The 18,409-nt window shown below is 40.4% G+C and overlaps 3 protein-coding genes across 4 annotated transcripts; 1 reads left to right on the forward strand and 2 right to left on the reverse strand.

Annotated features, from left to right (window-relative positions):
• The first annotated feature begins 832 nt into the window (after positions 1-832).
• Positions 833-7,198, forward strand: LOC135583682 (uncharacterized). Of its 2 annotated transcripts, none has more exons than XM_065112681.1 (9): positions 833-1,112; positions 1,522-1,577; positions 1,663-1,787; positions 2,545-2,704; positions 2,853-3,280; positions 3,437-3,910; positions 4,896-4,977; positions 6,414-6,570; positions 6,980-7,198. In XM_065112681.1, the coding sequence occupies exons 1-8, from the start codon at positions 1,044-1,046 to the stop codon at positions 6,553-6,555; spliced, it is 1,536 nt and encodes a 511-aa protein (XP_064968753.1). In that variant the 5' UTR covers positions 833-1,043; the 3' UTR covers positions 6,556-6,570; positions 6,980-7,198. The 2 variants fall into 2 exon arrangements, with proteins under 2 accessions (XP_064968753.1, XP_064968752.1); XM_065112680.1 differs by having other exon boundaries at positions 842-1,112; positions 3,404-3,910.
• A 244-nt stretch (positions 7,199-7,442) lies between these two features.
• On the reverse strand, positions 7,443-8,154 carry LOC135613798 (probable alpha,alpha-trehalose-phosphate synthase [UDP-forming] 7). The gene is made up of 2 exons (XM_065110832.1): positions 7,901-8,154; positions 7,443-7,789 (listed from the first exon to the last, which is right to left on the reverse strand). The coding sequence occupies exons 1-2, from the start codon at positions 8,132-8,134 to the stop codon at positions 7,475-7,477; spliced, it is 549 nt and encodes a 182-aa protein (XP_064966904.1). The 5' UTR covers positions 8,135-8,154; the 3' UTR covers positions 7,443-7,474.
• An 89-nt stretch (positions 8,155-8,243) lies between these two features.
• Positions 8,244-10,244, reverse strand: LOC135613858 (probable alpha,alpha-trehalose-phosphate synthase [UDP-forming] 7). The gene has a single exon (XM_065110874.1). It carries the CDS (start codon positions 10,242-10,244, stop codon positions 8,244-8,246), a length of 2,001 nt encoding a protein of 666 aa, XP_064966946.1.
• Between the last annotated feature and the right edge of the window lie 8,165 nt (positions 10,245-18,409).

An 18,409-nucleotide genomic window follows, 5' to 3' on the forward strand; every position in this document is an offset into this window, starting at 1 on the left:
GATAATAATTAAAAAGTAACTACGAAAGAGAAAGAAAGTGAGTATGATAGGCAGGAGAGAGGGTCGAGTTAGCATAAATTAAGATTTAAATGAAAATACTAAAATAATTTTTAATAAAATATATTATAAAAAAATAAAATTTATTTTTTTTAGTATCTCTTATTGATTTATTTTTGTAGAATATCTCTTATTTTTTAAAAATAAAGTTACCCTTACCTTTCGCTCATTATAACTATTGTCATCCTTATCATGTCTCGTTTTTTTTTCTTCGTTATTATGATTGTCATTCGTCTATTGTCATTATTAGTTGTATTGGTATTATTATGAGGCCCCCATCACTTTTGTTTTCCCTTTTTTCTTCTTTTTAAATTTCTTCGTATTCATTGCCATGACCGCAACATCTCTTGATGCCATCACTCATTACATATTAGTATCTTTTCCTTCTATCTTATTTTTTTCATTACAATCACTATCACGATCACCCTCATCTCTCGTCTCTTTTTTTTTATAACTATTAATTTAGTAAAAATTTAATAGATGATTGAACGTATGAAAAGAATAAGATAAGAGCAATGTGATAAAGGTATCAAAATATGATAAGGTAAGACGGAAGTTAAAAGTAATTTTATTTTTTAAGAAAATAATGGTGCAATTTGAGAAGTAAAAAAAGCGTGAGGAGAAAAAAAAATAAAAACTTAAGATTTTTTAAAATTATCCTTAAATAAAATGAAAAATAAAATAAATAAATATAATTAAGGTAACGCACATGGAGCATGTAACGGGTTCCTTCGATCCCCGATACCGAAACGTCGTTTCGTTTCGTTTCGTTCCGTTCCGTTCCCTTCCCCGGTCTCCAAAATCGCATAAAGAAAAAGGGTTGTACTTTCCGAGGGCTCTCTCCGTCCAAATACTCTCAATCAGCTTGCAGAAGGCGGGAAACGGAGCCCTCCGCGCGGGAATTTCCTGAGCCCCCTTCTCCAGCCATCTCTTCTTCTTCATCCTTTACTCCTATGGCTTAGATTGGGGATTCTTGCCCGAATCTTATGGCGGCCGATGGAGCCCTAGAAATTTTCCCGCAGATCCAGGCACTCGTCCTCGACAAGCTTCGAGTGGTAATTTGACGCCTATCCCCGATCATCATCTATCGAATATTTTCCCTGTTGCGTTTTGCTCGATTCAAAAGCCACGTTATAGATAAAAAAACTGCTTGTATTCTGCATTTCCCTGGCATTTATTGTCATCGATGAGATCCGTATATCGTCAAGAAACCTTAATTTCAATATGGGTTGGTGCCATCATCATCATCATCATTTCGGGTGGGTAAAAGACGCCATCGCTGCTGGTTGCTTCCTATGAAATAGATCGCCCGTAGACTTTTATGAACTTCGTCGAGCTTGTCACACCCGGTTGCAAATTGATTCACTTAACCAGCATTTTCTCTCTGCAAGTAGCGTTACTGATTCTTCGATGTATAAGAAGCTGACAATGTTGCTGAAACTTTTGTTTCATCATAACTTACAGGTTTCCTACAAGTGGCTTAGTCGCAACTTTTCGGTGTCATCAAATTATGCAAAAAGGTGCAATCTTCGGTTTAAATGAATTAATCGCGGTAGGAAAATTTTAAGCTATACTTTTCTGACTTTGTGAGATTGCTGTGTCTAGGTTGCTTCAGGAGTTTGCGGAAAAGCACTGCAATGAGTTGGAGGTGATATACACATTGTCCGGATGGTTGAAGAGTGAACCTCAAGCCTATTGTGTAAAACTTGCTTCAACCTATAAACTAGAAGGTTATATATGCCTTACTTGGCTGACACCTACATTTTTCTCAACTTGTATTTTAACAGTCAGTCTGTACTAAACAGCATCATTATATTTGGCTCTTTTTAATTGTCTCACTTGATGGTTTCAGTACTTCTGCTAAAATCGATGATTGGATTATCTAAAGTAATGCTTCCATTGGATAATTCTTTACATTCACTTTCTCGAAGAACATTGTTAACATTATCCAATTAGTATTATTTTTCATTTGTTCCATGCAAGGTTAATTGAATTCCATGTTCATATTGTCAAACCTTTAACAAGCTGCACGACACATAACCAGGATAAGAATTAAAAACATATATGTAAAACAAATTGTGAAGAATGCATTCAAGTTTTTTGTTTGAAGCTTCTTATATATGTCATATGGTTTTTTTGGTGTTAGGAGACATATTTGTGCTCTTAACAGATGTTTTCATATGTCTTTTAAAGGTTTATAGAAAAAAAAGGAAATGAACAATTGATTAAAAATGATCTTGTCTGTTGAGTAAAAGGAGTATGATCCTGGAAAGGGACAAACCAACTATGTTGAAAAGCTTAAGTTGGGTTTTTTGCTTTTCTAGTGACAGAACAGAGTATCTTGTTAAGTATGTGGCAAGAAAGTAGTACACATTATGAAGATTACTGATAGACATCATTCTCTCAATTAGCTGGGTTCGTGGATCTATTTTGTAACTCTCTGTTGATATGGACCTTTTCTAAGACATACTGTTTGATTTGGTGCAGAAGTCAAACAAGTATTTAAAGATAATTGCTCAGTTCAGGTTTACAGTGTCCAAGCATGTATTCCAAGTGATCTTGCAGTTATATGGAATGCTGAATTTGTGCAGGCGGAGGAACTCTTTAATCAACCATTGACTGAAGGAAACTGCTTGAGGGATAACAGGCAAGTCACTTTTACCTTGTTTTACCTTGCTGAAAATATCTTGTTCTTGACATTGTTGCACTTGTGTTATATATAAATTTCATATGCTTTATCATGCCTATCTTTCTTGTTGCACTTGAACATTGTCGATGTTGTCTTTTCCTTCTAGGTTCTGTGGCGTTTCAAATTCATTTGTCAAGCGCATTGTTGATGGGAAGCATGTTGGTGCTGCAGCACCATGGCCCATGAATGGTAAAAGAGTAGCTATAGAGTCAAAAGGTATCAGCACTGTGAAAGGTCAGCCTATTCAGCATCCTCAACAAGGATCCGGTGCCAAAAATGGCATGCAGTCATCTATTGCAGTATCAAGTGATAATAGCGAGAAAGTTGCTCTTGATGCAGCCAGCAAAGTTACTAAGCCACCTTTAATCAAAGAATCTGTTTCTGGTGGTAATACTGGCAAAAATAAAGGTCAGAATGTAAAGTCCTCGTCAGGGACTACCAGTTCACTTGCTAGTTTGTGGGGCAATGCTTCAGCAAAATCAAAGCCTGCGGCTCCTGCTGCTGAAACCGCTATTGATACGTCAATTGCTGCTGGTATTTGGAGTGTTATTCCTTCAGTTGAAGGCTATATGTATTTACTGTCCTCAATCTAAATATCCTATTTATACACTATGCTGATTTACATTTCAATTTCTCTTTCCTCATTATGATATCTAGCTACTGCCGAAGCTCAAATATGTGCACATGAAGCTTTGGATGCTGCCAACAGTGAAGATGAGGACCATCATAATAATCATAAGCGGGAGAGGAACAGTGTAAGCGGCAGAAAGAGAAGGGTTTTTCTTGATTTCTCAGACGATGATGATGAAGAGGAAAATGTTACTAGTCTTTCATCTCCAGATGTTTTTAAAGGGAAACATGCTGCAGAATCCTTGCCTAAAACTGAAAGCTTATTGGACAGAAGTAAACCGAACACTGCAGAGCCTAAGGGTGACAGATTGAGTGATGGGCTAGATAGCACTAAGGGAAAAAATTCTTCACTTCCATCAGATGCTGACGAAAGAATTGCAAGCATTACAATGGGAGGAATTTCCTTCAAAAAGAAGACCAATAGCTATAATCAAGGGGACACTGACAAGAATAATAAGGATGTAGCCACCACTTCTACTTCACCAAAAAGAAGAAAAGTACTCAAAACCCGAATTGACGATCGAGGAAGAGAAGGTATATTACCATTGTTTGCTTCTTGGTTTTAACTTGTCTATAGTGGGATAGCTAGCAAATTCTATCCTGGTTAACATGGTGTTCCATTCATTAATTTGGTTTTAACTTCCGATGATTGATTGTTCATCAGAAGAATTAGATTGAGACATTCTCAAAAAGTAGTAGGCGCCGACAAAAATTGCAAGAACTTGATTGGTGATACATTGATGCAGCTTTATTTTTGGGTCATTTATAGGCATGCTTTAGCAATAAATATTCAAAATTTAGATTAAATTGGATGATGGTTACAAAGGACTTCACTTCCATTATCTTCAATATATATATATTTTTTGGTTGGTGAAAGTAACAAGTAAAACATACAATAGTTTTGCTGATTTGACATGACCAAGATGCAGATTATCTTTTCCTCTATCTGCATTTTATTTCTTTTGCTTCTATTGTGTATTAAAACTATTATTTCTCTTTCATTATTGAATAATCTGTACATCATATGTCCATGAATATGAGGTTCTCGTTGCATTCCACTTTTCTTCCTTGTTGACATTATAATTCCTTAGCCTGAGCTTTACACTGGGTAATAAGTATCTTCTTTGGAAAAGTAATTATGGAAAATAATTCATTCCTTTAATTTTTTTGCAAGGCATTCTGATTATGGCCTGCTAAATTTTTTCCCCTATCTTTTTGGTTATTTCTAATTGCATTCTATTCATTTGTTCAAGACATGTCTAAAGGTACTCAAACCTAGAGACTTATTAGCTTGCACACTTGAGGTGAGGAACATAATATGATAGCTTATACTTAAATCATAACATAATATACTTCAGTTCTTCTTTTGGTCAAATTTATCCGTTGTAAGCATTCAGCTCGGTTGATATCTCATGTCTTCAGCCTCATATATCACTATTAAGTATTTTCCCCTTCTCACTGCTTGCTTACCTCATCATTTCTAATATTGCTGCTTGTTAACAAATCTGCTACTTTTCAGTTACTGAGGTTATTTGGGAGGGGGAAACTGCTGACAGTAATATGCCTGAGAAGAACATTTCCGTTAATGATTCTGCAAACAGGTATCAGAATCAAGCATGCTTGCTTTTTTGTTATGTTTTTGTGTCATTTATAATTCAAAACAAAAATATTATATTGTCAATTAAACATAGAAATAACCTAAACTTTTTGTCATGTGAAGATAATTTTGATGCAAGTTCATGTTTGTTTCAAGCTGTTCTTTGTAGTCTTTGATTTCATTCAGTCTTCTTTTCTGGCATGATTAATTTGAATTAGTTTGGCCATTTTTGTTCTTTAGAAACTGCAAGATACTATCGTAAGTGCACTTGGTCTGTTCATAGAATTCTTTTTTGGGCGTTGTAATGATCATGATACGTAATGCACTACCTTGAGTGCACTCGATCTGGTTTCGAGTGAATACAAATTTATTTTTGGTGTAACAATCATGATTTGCGTATCTCCATAATAGAGGTTTGAGGTGAAAAAAAACTGTTAAGAGCCTAGCTTACAGTCAGAAAGATGACTGGTTCATTATGATATTCAGGCTATATTTTTCCAAAGCATCCACCAACTTTCTTGATGTCTGATGTTTACCCAAGTTGTTTGATTACATTTCTGGAATATTGAAGAATGGATCTTTCATTTGGCCTTATTGCAGGTCCTTAAGGCCTTTTATGGATTCAAGTTGATGTTGACTCTTTCACCTTTTTACTCTAAAACCTGTGCACAATTGCCGTTGACTATACTATTATACACACATATAAAAGACACCATTATCTTTAATCTTTAATTTTGAGACCTGTTTCACACCATGGTTTAAATGTTGTAGCTCTCTCTGGTGTCTTAATGGACCCTAAGTCCTGTGTTTTGCTTCAACCAATATCATATAGGAAGGTTGTGATTTGAATGGATTTTAATGTGACCTTTTGTATCTTTGCGGAAGAGGTCCATTTACATGTGTTGTTAGGTTAAGCAATCAAAGACAAATGAATATTAATGGAAGTGCAAATTTGCAATTGATTATTGAGAAATTTCTTTAATGTAAGATTGCATAGTCTGTGAAGGTTTTTCTGCTCATGATTCAAGAGAACAAGCTGATCCTTATGCTGATTTGGTAAGACAATTATCAATGTCAGGGGTTGTAGATGTAGTTTAGGAGTTTGGTGGTTTTCATTTGGTTTGCCCAATTGAAAGCGTAGAATAACTCACTGTGTAAGTATCAAGGAAATTCAAACAATCATCAGTCTTCTTAGTGGAGTGTCATCAGTGTTAATATATAGCAGCACGCCGTGCACATGGAGGACCTGTACGTGATTTACTAGATAAATTATTGACCCTAGTGGTAAAAGGTTAGAAGAAGGGAAATGCCTATTCCATCGATTGCGCTTAGGGTCAATTAATTCATGGTTTGTATAGCATCATTGCTCTATTCCATCATTAGCTTTTGTGCATCATGGTGCTGGCAGAATAATATGAATTACCTGATCTCTGATGTTAGGCCTCCTGTGGCTAATAAAGCGCAAGCAGCAGGAATTGCTGCTTCAACTAATCCAGGAAAGGGTGGCAACAAGAAACCAGGAAAAGGTGGTCTAAAAGATGCGAAGCAAGGAAATATTCTGTCCTTTTTCAAGAGGGTGTAAATCCCATTTCATGAGGTGAGCATGTTCAGCAAACTTGGATCTCCTTCAACAATTGATATTTGCTTAAATTGACTAGTAAGGATCCATAGATTAGAAAGATGCTTGGCTACATAAAGCACACTGGAGGAAATTGTTGGTTTAGAATAAAAATAAAATATGAATTGTTGATAAAATCTCAAAGGATTTGAATCTGGATTCCGTGTTTATGACATGTCTATCTGAGTTATATAGAAAATAATTCTTTCTGGATACAGTCTATAGCTAAAAATAAATTTTAGAGAAGACTTTACTGATGACAAATATTTGTCGCTCAGATCCATAAGAAAATCTAGGATTCATGCTTTAAAGTTACCTTTTATAGTATACGTGATACTCACATCTCAACCATATGTATCTTATGATTGATATTCAATAAACAATGCAGAGACTATAACTGCCGTCTCTTTGGACAATCCGTGGGAAAGCTCATCCTGGACGGGATTTTTAGATGATAAGTTGTGTCATGTTTTTGAGCTTCGTGAAGCGTTAGCTGTCAGTTATGGATGTGTTGAGCAGCACCTCAAGTCGTCGTTATGCGTTTTATGTTTTTAGCTGAACCTGTCGAGACCCAACTCTATAAGATCATATAGCCCTGTTTATGGCATGTGCATGGTTCAGTATAATCCTCAAATATCTATTGAAACGAGGCGGGAGGGAGACATGATCTCATTCGTTCACGCTCTGCCCCCTCTACCACACCTGCTTTAATTTCAGCACTGCCACGCATAAAAGTTCCATAAGAGTGGCCAGGTATACTATCAAAATGTAGAGAACAATTAAAACTTTCTTCTACCTCGTACAAATCCATAGCAGAGAAGAAAAATGAAAGCAAATCACACCTTGTACAATCCAATCACCAAGTTGGAAGAGAAGTGTCTGCTCATTGTTGTTCGGTTAACGTAAGCAGCTTAGATCTCGACAGCGACCTTGCGCGTTCAGCAAGGGAGACGAGCAGACTTTTGACTCCGTCAATGTTTTCCAGGTAATACTTGGCTTTGCTGGCCTTATTGGCAACCGTGCAAGTGATCACGGTGGCACGGGGAGCAACCACATCCTTGTGCTTATCCGTGGCGAAAAATTCGAACATGTCCTGGTCTGAGGAGTCGTCGCCGATGAACAGCACAAAGTCCGCTCGATTCTGGTCGTCAGCCATCGCCGAGAGGACCTTCCTGACCACCGAGCCTTTGTTGATTCCCTACGAGTACCCGCCCATACGAATATCATTCATTTCGAGTTAGCATTTGACTCGAGTCCACTAATTGAACACGAGTTAAGTAATACAAATGACTCTCCATATTTCACGTACCTGCGGATGGACTTCGATGCTACGATGGCCACTCTTGATCGCTACTGGTTCGTGTAGTAGCAAATCCTTCATAAGGTCCACCATCTCCTTTGCCCGTGCAGGGTCTACCTCTTCATACCGCCACACGATTGCACTGTGTTTGATCTCCAACGTCGGATGCTTCGTGGCCTCCATGTACCGTTTCATCAGTGGCCCCGCGACACCGACCCAATCGAGGTTGACGGCTTCCTCCATAGATTCCCACTCGGCTTGTCCTCCCCACCTAATAGAGTGCTTATAAAAAACAGGATGAGGAATCATGTAGAGTCAGAGGATGGTATATCAAGCGAGAAGAATCATACGGCTACCTTGAGAAGTAGCCACGTTCGGCGGCAATGCCGAGACCCCAGCACTTCCCGAACCACCTCCCCAAATCCTTCTTCGTTCTTCCACTGACGATGAAAACCACATTTCTAGGATCGGCACACAGGGAAGACAGGACGTCCGTAACCCACGCTTTTCGTGCCTTCGCGTCGGAAGATTCGGACTCCAGAGTGCCATCGTAGTCGAGGAAAATTGCCCTCCTACTGGCCTTCGTATAAGCCGACGTTACCGTTTGCTCTTGGAGCTCCGTGAAACCGTCTTCGGATACAGCGTCTCCGTTGTTGAAGTGGGCCAACTCACGGCTCCTCAGATCATCGATGAAGCTCCTGGACCAGTAAGCCACATCGTAGTTTCTGATGTCTGCGCAGTGCTTCTCGTGCTGCTCCTGTTTCTCTTCCTCGCTCATCGAGATCACTTCGACCAGTGCTTCGGCGGTCTTTGGGGGGTCCAACGGGTTGACTTTGGTCGCCCTGCTCAGGGCCTGCAACGACCCAGTGAACTCCGACAACACCACCCTGCTCTTCTTCCAGGAGGAATGGCGTGAACGGTCTACCTGCCTGGAAACGACGTACTCGTAGGGGATCAGATTCACTCCGCCCCTTATGGCGGTGTCCAAAAGGCAGTCAGCGATGACGTAGAATGCGGCCTTCGCTCTTGGTCTGATAACGTCCTGCTCCACCACTTCGACAGGCTTGAAATGTTCGGAACCGAAAACGCGGTTGATTGTGTCGCAGTGAGCCTTGAGGTTCTGGCGGAGGGCGGAGTTTTCCCTCGCGTAGGGTCGCCCCCTGCAGTTGAGCATCTGGATCAGGGCGACGCGGCCCTGGAAGCGGGTTCCCTGGAGCTTCCGGAGCACCATATTAAAAGCAAGCAGCTTTAAGTGGATGGACCTGAAGACGTCCGGTTCGTCGATGCTGAGGAGGACGGTCATGTCGCGGTATTTGCGGCGGAGATCGGCGAGCGTGTCAGTGCCTTCGGGAGAGGAGAAGGCGGCAACGTGGGCGACGGTGCTAGGCAGGTGGATGCCGGGGGCTAGGACGTGGATCCCGATGGTGCGCCCGAGGTGGTCGACTCCGAGGAAGCCGTGGGAGGATGGAGAGCGGCGGGGGCGGTGGTGGAGGCCGAGGGCGCGGCGGCAGCACGAGAGGAAGTGGCGGGCGTGATCGAGAGCATGGAATCCGAGGAGGTCGCAGCAGAGAAGTGAGTTGAGGATCTGGGTGGCGGGGGGGAGCGAGAGGAAGACGTCCCTGGACGGGAAGGGGGCATACAGGGAGAAGCCGAGGCGGATGCCGGGGTGGCGGTGGCGGATGAGGGAGGGGAGGAGGAAGAGATGGTAGTCGTGCAACCATACGAGGTCGTCGTGGGTGCGAATGGCGTCATCGACGGCGTTGGCGAAGATGGCAGTGGCTTCATCCCAGGCGGCAGAAGAGGACTCGTCGTAGATGGGGGCGCCCACGCCGTAGGGAATCACGGAATGGAGGGCATGGTGGAGGTAGACCTTGCAGAGGCGGGACAGCCTGGAATCGGTGTTTGGCGGGAGGAAGACGGGGAGGATGAGGAAGCCGAGGAGGTGGCGGCCCCGGGCGAGCCTGTCGCGCAGCTCCTGAGATAGGTCGGCGGCGCCAGGGAGGGTGCCGACCAAGACGAGTTCGGTGCCGGCGGGGACGCCTTCTCCGAGGTGGAGAAGGGGACAGTCCTCCTCCGGTACGAATTTGCACAGGCCAGGGATGTCGGGGTCGGAAGTCGCGTGAAGTGGGAGCCGGTGCACCACCACGATCACCCGCCTTCGCGAAGCGGAAGGGGAGGCCACGTCGGTCGCCGGTCGTTGGAGTTGAGGCGCCTCCGCCTCTGCTTCCTCGGAAGCGGACACCTCGCTGGTCTCCCACGCTCGTTCCTCTTCGTTCAGCTGCTCCATTAGCTGCTGCACCGTCATCCGCTTGGACTTCGCCGCCGCCGCCCTCCTCAAGTCCGAGTTCCCCATCTCTGGCTCGACCTTGCTTCGGTCCTCCTGCGAGGAGGAGAACAGAGAACGGAACCTGCATCATGAATGGCGGATGAGACCCTAATTCGCACTCTTTCTTGGAAACCTTTCCCCCCAAATCGATCTGTTCTATTGCTCCCGCGCATCATCCAACACCTAAAGATCGAATCGTCTTGGCGACAGTGCTCGATCGGATTCGACAACAGAGACGGAGCAACGACTACATCTTGAACGAATTCTAACCGAACAACTTCAATCCATCAAGAACCTAACTCGACGAGACGAGAAACCAAGAAACGAAGTATCGAAGAAAGAAATCTCACGAAGACGAGAGGTTGGAAGAAGACGAACAAGAAGGAGTCGTGAACCGGGAAGAGATCATCGAACCTTGACCAGAGAAGGCGAATTCGTTCGTCTTCGCGAGAGATTTCTTGGGATTCGTCGGGCTCCGGTCGCACCAACAGTACCACCACGGAAGCTCCGCCCCCCCCCCCCCCGACTCTCGAGAGCGACGAAGGGAACCGATCAAGAGACGGCAGGAACTTCGAACGGAGAGACGAGGGCGGGAGAACTGGCAGTCATCTTATTGGTCAGTTTGTTACGACCTCACTATTGCGTTCCCAAGAAGTACCATTTGAAGGACCCGCGGTTCGTACTGGGACACGTGGCCCACGTCACTATGTTGGGTTCATAGAGAGAAATTGGGACCAATGTTGACCGGCCCAATTGGCCTCAGCAGATTGATTTAGGCCTGACTTGGGCCAGATTGGTTGCCAACAAATATAATCCCAGAAATTAAAACAAATCGAGTCCAATCAATTTGTCAATTAAAATAATTCAATTAAATTAAATTACCGAACAATTGATAGATAATCCAATAAAGAGAAAATAAAATATTTTATGTTACCAAAATAAAAATCAAAACATGATGGAATCAATAGTGATGGTGGTACAGTGATCCCATCCAATGTGGTGCAGCCAATAGTGATGGGCGATCTCACAGCTACAGATGACATCCGACTAAACGGGGATCCTACTCACATAGAAAGCCAATCCGCTGCCGAAACTTGTAATTTAGCTACTTTTTTCACAGTAAAAGAAAGAAATAAAATACTGTCATATATATAGATATACATATCTAATTGTAGTATTTGGTGGTATTCTCTGCTGCGAAGGAGGTCCGGTCCCCCTAAAACTGTAGGGAGAGAGGACTTAGTGTTCCATCAATGGTGACTCGTGATAAAGTATTCCAATATCTTTTAGGTACTTTAGAAAAGGAATGAAGGATATTAATGCAGTTGCTGGTGATGGATCAACGACTACAGAACAAGGAAGGAACCTTAAGAGAGGATCACGATGCCGATGGAGAGCAAAGATAAGATGAGACGCGTATCCATAAGTCAACGCAGAAGACTTCAATTGTGTTCTTCACCTCCTCCACTCGACGATTATTTTAAGAACACAGCCCTCATCTGATATGTGCAGACGGGAGCTGCAGCAGTAACGCACTCCGCTGGTCCATGCAACCTTTTTTGTGAGGAGGTAGGAGTCTTCGTACGTTGGTCCTTCGTCCACGAAAGTTAGGCGAGTCTTAGATTTAAACGCGACAATGTTGTTATCAAGATCTCCAAGCAATCGAGCCAACTTGTTTTGGTACACCGCCTCGTTTGACATGCTCACACTGGACCCCCTTGGAGAACGCCGTGATTTTGTAGTGGAAGATGTAGTCGCTCTTGTGCTTTGGATGGGGTATCCCTAAGTCTTAAAGCATCGGAAGCCGACCGGGGAGCGAGGGGTTGTGCGTCGGCCGGTCCATGACGATGGATGACCCAGCAACTTTATTCCCTCTGTTCTGTCATTCTCTCGCTTTACATGGATAGAGATCTAGTGGTGCGTACTGATCGATACAGCGAGAGAGAGAGAGAGAGAAACCAGCAACAATGATATTTCCTTTAATCTATTGCATGCTCTGTAGCAACGCGAGAACCATGAGATCACTTGTTCCAAGAAGAACAGGTTTAACTGCAACGAAATGGATGAAGAACAGATAGATTAGGCTCGCGGATCCAATCGAAGACCTGAGTGAAATGAATGGGACCGCCTGTTCATTCTCTCTCCCTCTCTGTTGAACTTTCTGGGTTGGAGGGGGTCTTCGATCACTGACAAATAGGAAGCGATCCAAAGTCAATATTCCATCTCTGAGTGGTTTGGTGTATCAGATCAGCATCACAAGAAGAAGAGTTACTACAGCCACGCCCACTCGACCACTTCTCGAGGATACCCTTCCAAATGGGCTTGAGAATTGTGGAATGCAGCAGTCATCACAATGGGCAACTAAGTAAAGAGGGTCAAGATCATGGCCTAAACTTAGCGAAGTCCATCTCCCTCCGTGTATATAAGTCTCCTCCGCCTGCATGCCCTTCGCTACTCCAAATGCTTTCAGGTCCCTGCAGGGTGCCACCACGACCCATGCCATGGCTGCCATCCTTGTCCTCGCCCGACCACTGTCTCTCTACGCCAAACTGCTGCCGCTCCTCCTCTTCATCATGACCACAGCGGTGTCCTCAGCAAGGCCGCACCCGCCGTCGCTCGCCATCGAAGAAGCTCTCAAGGCTGCGACGAGTTCAGCAGCAGCAGCAGCGAAGGAGCCGAAGGCTATCCATGTGCTCGCCAGGAGGAGCGTCCCTCGTTCTGGTCCCAGCAACAAAGGGCACAGTGCACCGACGTCGAAGCGGCATCTGCTGCACCTGCACGCAGGGAATGATCGCGTCGGAAGAGAGTAACAGTCATGGATCTGCCTGCCATCGACGAATAATCTTCGAACGCTTGTTTGAGTGCTTGTTTTCTTTCCTGCCGTGGTCGATTTTTGGCGGAGGGTTTAGTGGTTCCGTGTACGTAAACATTTCATTATACACAGTCAATAAAGATTTCATCATTGCTTCCAAGAAAGTGATTTAAGAACAATTGTTCTTCTAGTTTTGTGATTATTGATCTCCTTATTTATGATCTACCGAAAATAGGATCAAAAAGAAAGGAAATATGCTGTCGAGCAATCATCATTTAATCTCATCGTAAGGGAAGCGCATGCAGCACAAATAAGGATGCTAAAGTAGCTGAAATGAACAACGCAGTCACATCTACCGATGGCTTCTGATAAGTTTTGGGTGGTGTCGACTAAACCCCACCACTACACGATACACAGATCATTCATGGAAGTGATGAAAGGAACAAACAAAGACAAAAACGCTGTTCTCTTTCTCTCTCTCCTTTTTCCTTTGTCTTTGGCTTTATGGTGCGACAGCACTACGCATGAGACAGTAAGCAGCATAATGAGTCATTCACAATAGAGTGTGATGGATGATCAAGTAATACCTAATCCGACAATCACGTTTAATTATAATGAGTCTTATAATTCTTGTTAAAATCGCGATTAACATTTTTTCTTCTTTAGACAAACTTTCCATGAACAATAATACTATAGCCTATGTTTAATTTAGAAGAAAATAAGGATATCTCTTAATTAAAGGAGAGTCTATTTTCTCTTTCCCTTTTTTTTCTGTCTCTCCCACTTTCTTACTCTATTTTATTGTTTATTATAACACGACCCATTTAATGTTCTTCACACGGAAACCAATGTAGTCTATCCACTAATACCCTAATGAACCACAAGCTTCATTATATTCTATTGCATAGATTTGACATTAGCAACAACAAGGAATCCTCATTAATTAAACAATTTCTCCAATACAATTATTGCACATGCTTCATTACTAATCGTGTGCCCTAATCATCCATGTTAGATCGGAGTGGAACAATACACCTTCTTGACACCGTATCGATATAGTGAACGTCTCCTTATGTTTGATCAAGTAGAATCATTAATATATGTATATGTATGTATGTATAATTTGATCCTCTTAATCTATTTATGTTTGTTATGGAGACATGTTAGTGATTAGCTTAGAGTGCTTGACTAGCTAGTTTGACTTGCTTCCAGTTTGATTTACACTAAGAGCCTTAGAACATGCTCGATATGCCTTCGGATGTTCGATGTGGGGTTGACTTATACCAAGATGAATGTAGGATGAGATTCCTATTATGATTCATCTGACGATCAAGAAAGATTTTTGAGCTGGACAAGATACAAGTGAGGATGAGAATGACCAAACCTTCATAATTCTATCCTAATTTATCTTATATATAGCTAGTCGCCGTGGTTGCCTATAGCAACGAGGAATATAATGCACAAAAGAAAATATTATCAGAATATTTTCCATTCGACATATGTTGATGTTGTCACAATAATGATTAATGACTTATATATTTCAAGTAAAACATAATATATTGAGTCTTGATTGAAAGTAAAATATAATATATTATTTTTATCTCAGGAATATTTGTTGTAAGAAGAGAAAACCTTCCCATTCGTATACTGAAAGTAGGAATAGGGAAACGTGCAGCTTGAGACTAGGCTTGTGAAGCGGCTCGAATCCAAGCTCGGTCGATGCTATGACCTTCGTGTCACAGTCCCGTTGACCTAAAAAGAGACCAAGAATGTAATACGAATTAAGGATTTTAGTGAGACATTTAGGCATGCTTTTGATTGGCGAGAAGCGTCTAAGTTTGATGCAGCCAACATTGTCGACTTCCACAGCATCTTTGATGGGCTTCCGAGTTGGGAATTGCAGAATTGGGAAGGCCAACATGTGCATTCAATCTCAGTATCCATGCCATAGTACTCAGTAAAAAATGATGCAGAATATGGTTTCTAATCTGTAATCGAAAGACAAATTGATTAGTATGTGATTGATTATATATAAGATTAGATGAATTTTTTATAGCATTATCGCAACCGATAAGCATTTCTTTTCCATTATTAGTAAAGAAAAATATTTCGTAATATCGTCTAGACTAGAAATATGATCGCCAAATATATGCGTAAATATGATACTTTATGAATTTTCTTCGCATCATTATCATGTGATTCTTTCAATCTTTAGCAATGTAAGATTATCCTCTTTTATCTTACACATATGAATATTTTTATCAGAAACATCACGCTTATTTAGGAGCTCACTTAATCTAAAGCACTTCCTTGAGGGTAGCAAGCAAGCATTAGGAAAGAAGAGGTAGGTTCAGATAGATAGAAGCAACAGTCTATTGACTCACTTGTTTGTCATGGTTGATAGAGTAGTACTACTCTAAGTAAATAGCAGTGACGGAATTCCTCCATTAAGTTCAATATAATACACACATTTCTCCTCATCTCCCTCATCCATGTCTCTCAGTGACATCAAGTCAATCCAACTTACGTGAACCAGGAAGAAACACAGCTACAGTACGTGAGTCTCTCTCCGGGAAAACTTCTCAGCTAGTAGAGTACATGATACCATCCGAGAGTAGTGAAGGTAAATGGTAAGGATCGGAGAAACTAGTTGCCAATCACTTGGCTGGGGACCGAGCCCAGCATCCTCTCTTTGTTGCTACTGCCCGTGCCTGCAGCGGCCACACCATTACCAACGTTAATGGGAGAAGGCGGAGGTGTGATCCCCCTTGGGCGGACGTTTAACGCCAAACCAGCTGCTGAGGATGTAACCTTCTGCTCCCCCTCGCCAAGGAGCTTCCTGGCAGGTAGAGACGGCAAAACGGAGAGGAAGAGGATGATGATGAGGAAGAGCTTCCTGGCGGATTCATGCAACACGCGATACTTCCTGTCGCAGAAAACTATAGCGTTTTCTTGATGGGTAAACTTTACGGTAAGTCTGATAGTTTGATGCTAATTTAATCGAAAGATTAAACTTTTAGATTATAAACCAAACGTAATATATGTAATCTGATTCTTTTAATCCTTAGTAAAGAATATAAAACTATCTTCTTAGTTAATCTTTCGTCATATATATATATATATATATATATATATATATATATATATATATATATATATATATATATATATATATATATATATTAAAATTATAAACTCCAAGCATAAAATATGTAATTATGCTATCGGAAAAACTTTTATCTCAATATTGAAATCAAATAAAATTAGATATAATAATATATTACGAGTACCTTTCTTGTTGTTGAGAAGAATAAATATTTTTTGATCTACAAGCGCTTCATCATCGGATCTGAGATATAAATCTGCAAAGAGAACCAGATTGAAAAAAAAAAACCTTAATCTCTTAAATGCATTAAGATCAAAAAAATCGAGAGAAAAACTTTAATCTCTCAACTACACTGAGATGCCCCTTATTTAGCCTCTAGAGGTCCTGTCTATTACGAGAGCAGAGAGTCTATGATAATTATTAGGAGAGTTCCTTCCCATTAACGTTATTTCCTTAGAAATCCTATTTAAATTGAATTTCTTTTCTATTGGCCAATAACCATTATAAGAATCTAATCATATCTATAATATATCTTACTTAATTACATAGGACCACATAATACTTGTTATATAAGTAAGAGACTTGTCATGGGATATCAAATCCCAAGAAGAGACTTGCCTGTCGACAAACTAGGAAATAACTTCCTCCACTTGCCGTTGTTGTTCGGGCATCATCAATCAGCTTGTAGTGGTCGTAATTATGAGTGTAATTATGAGGATTCATCTTAGGATTACAATTTGATTTCACTCATATTTTACCCACACTAATTGATGAGATATATTATCTATGCGCAACCACATTAATCGATGCAGTCAAGAAGAATAGTTGTGTATAGTTAGACTTGATCATGGTTTGATTTGAACATAATACACGTGAATAATGAAGGTTCGCATTAAGACATCTCACAAGAGCCGTTGTTGTACATGTGGATCTGTTATGTTCGTTACCACTAATGCCATAAAGAACAATTAATTTGTTTGGATTGTAAGCATGTGTTGATGATTAAGTTGACCATTAGCATTAATTGTTGATCCTTTCATCATTACAAACTCTGTTAGCTCCAAAACCAAAAGTTTGTAAGCATATTGTAAATTTCTTAGAGTTCCTCGATTATTCTCGCTCTTGTATTTTTAAAGTTGCCTGTAGGACTAACACTCCCCAATCATTGTTGTTGAGATTGGTGCCATTACTTTCATCTGGAAGGTTGTTACCATTGAAATTGTTACTGTTATCGCCAATAATATTATTACTGTTATTACCATTATTACCACTAGATCTTATCTTGATGAGTTATAAAGTTGTAATTAGTAAATTAAATTAAATTTCTGATATACAATATTCACGATAAGTGGTGAGTGTAGAGTATACTTCTTAATTTTTTAACCATAAATTTATTATACTAATACTAAGAGTAAAGCTTTGATACCAATTGATGTAGAACAAAAATAAAATCAAAAAATATTATTATAAATAAATCTAAGAAACTAACCTTATAAGAGATAAGGAGAAAAATCAACTCGATCTTTATAATACTTGAAATATATTACTTTTGAAGATTTTATAAGTTTATAGGAGAACTTTATTTATACTAGTTTTAGGCTTTAAAAACTAACTAAAACAATTAAAAGATATATAAAAAATTGATAATATGAGATAAATACAAGTGATAAGTGGACAACTTTAGGATCTTTGAAAATAATCTTCTTCTACTTGTTCCATATTAGCAGGTGACGTGTACATTGGGTTCTTCAACTAAACAACAAGACGAGACTAAGAGACTTAAATATTGATATATTATAGGTTAGATTGGTCTGTAGAAAACTTTGGCATTTTCTTTATGGGTAAATTTTATATGACTCAAACTAGTTATGTTAATATATATCATGTTTGATATTAATTTAATTCAAGATTAAAGTTGTACATTATAAACCAAATATAATATATGTAATCTCTTTTAATCCTTAGTAAAAATATGAAATCATCCTCTTAGTTAATCTCTCGTCATCTTTTATTTACATATAAATATTTTTATAATTAAAATTATTAACTCCATTCTCATGAGATTAGATATAAACGAGTATTATTATATAGTAAGAAACTTGTCATGGGATATCAAATCCCAAAAAGAGACTTGCGATTTATGTTGGTTACCACTAATGTCACGAAGACCAACTAATCTATGTTCTTTAAGTGGTTGACTCCACATAATTTAATCTCGACCGGTTACGGTCCGGAAGGAGTGTGTTGTGATCCGACCTAATTCTACAACTCTTT

Source organism: Musa acuminata, chromosome BXJ2-6, assembly GCF_036884655.1.
Source record: "Musa acuminata AAA Group cultivar baxijiao chromosome BXJ2-6, Cavendish_Baxijiao_AAA, whole genome shotgun sequence".
In the NCBI taxonomy this organism is placed as follows: Eukaryota; Viridiplantae; Streptophyta; class Magnoliopsida; order Zingiberales; family Musaceae; genus Musa; species Musa acuminata.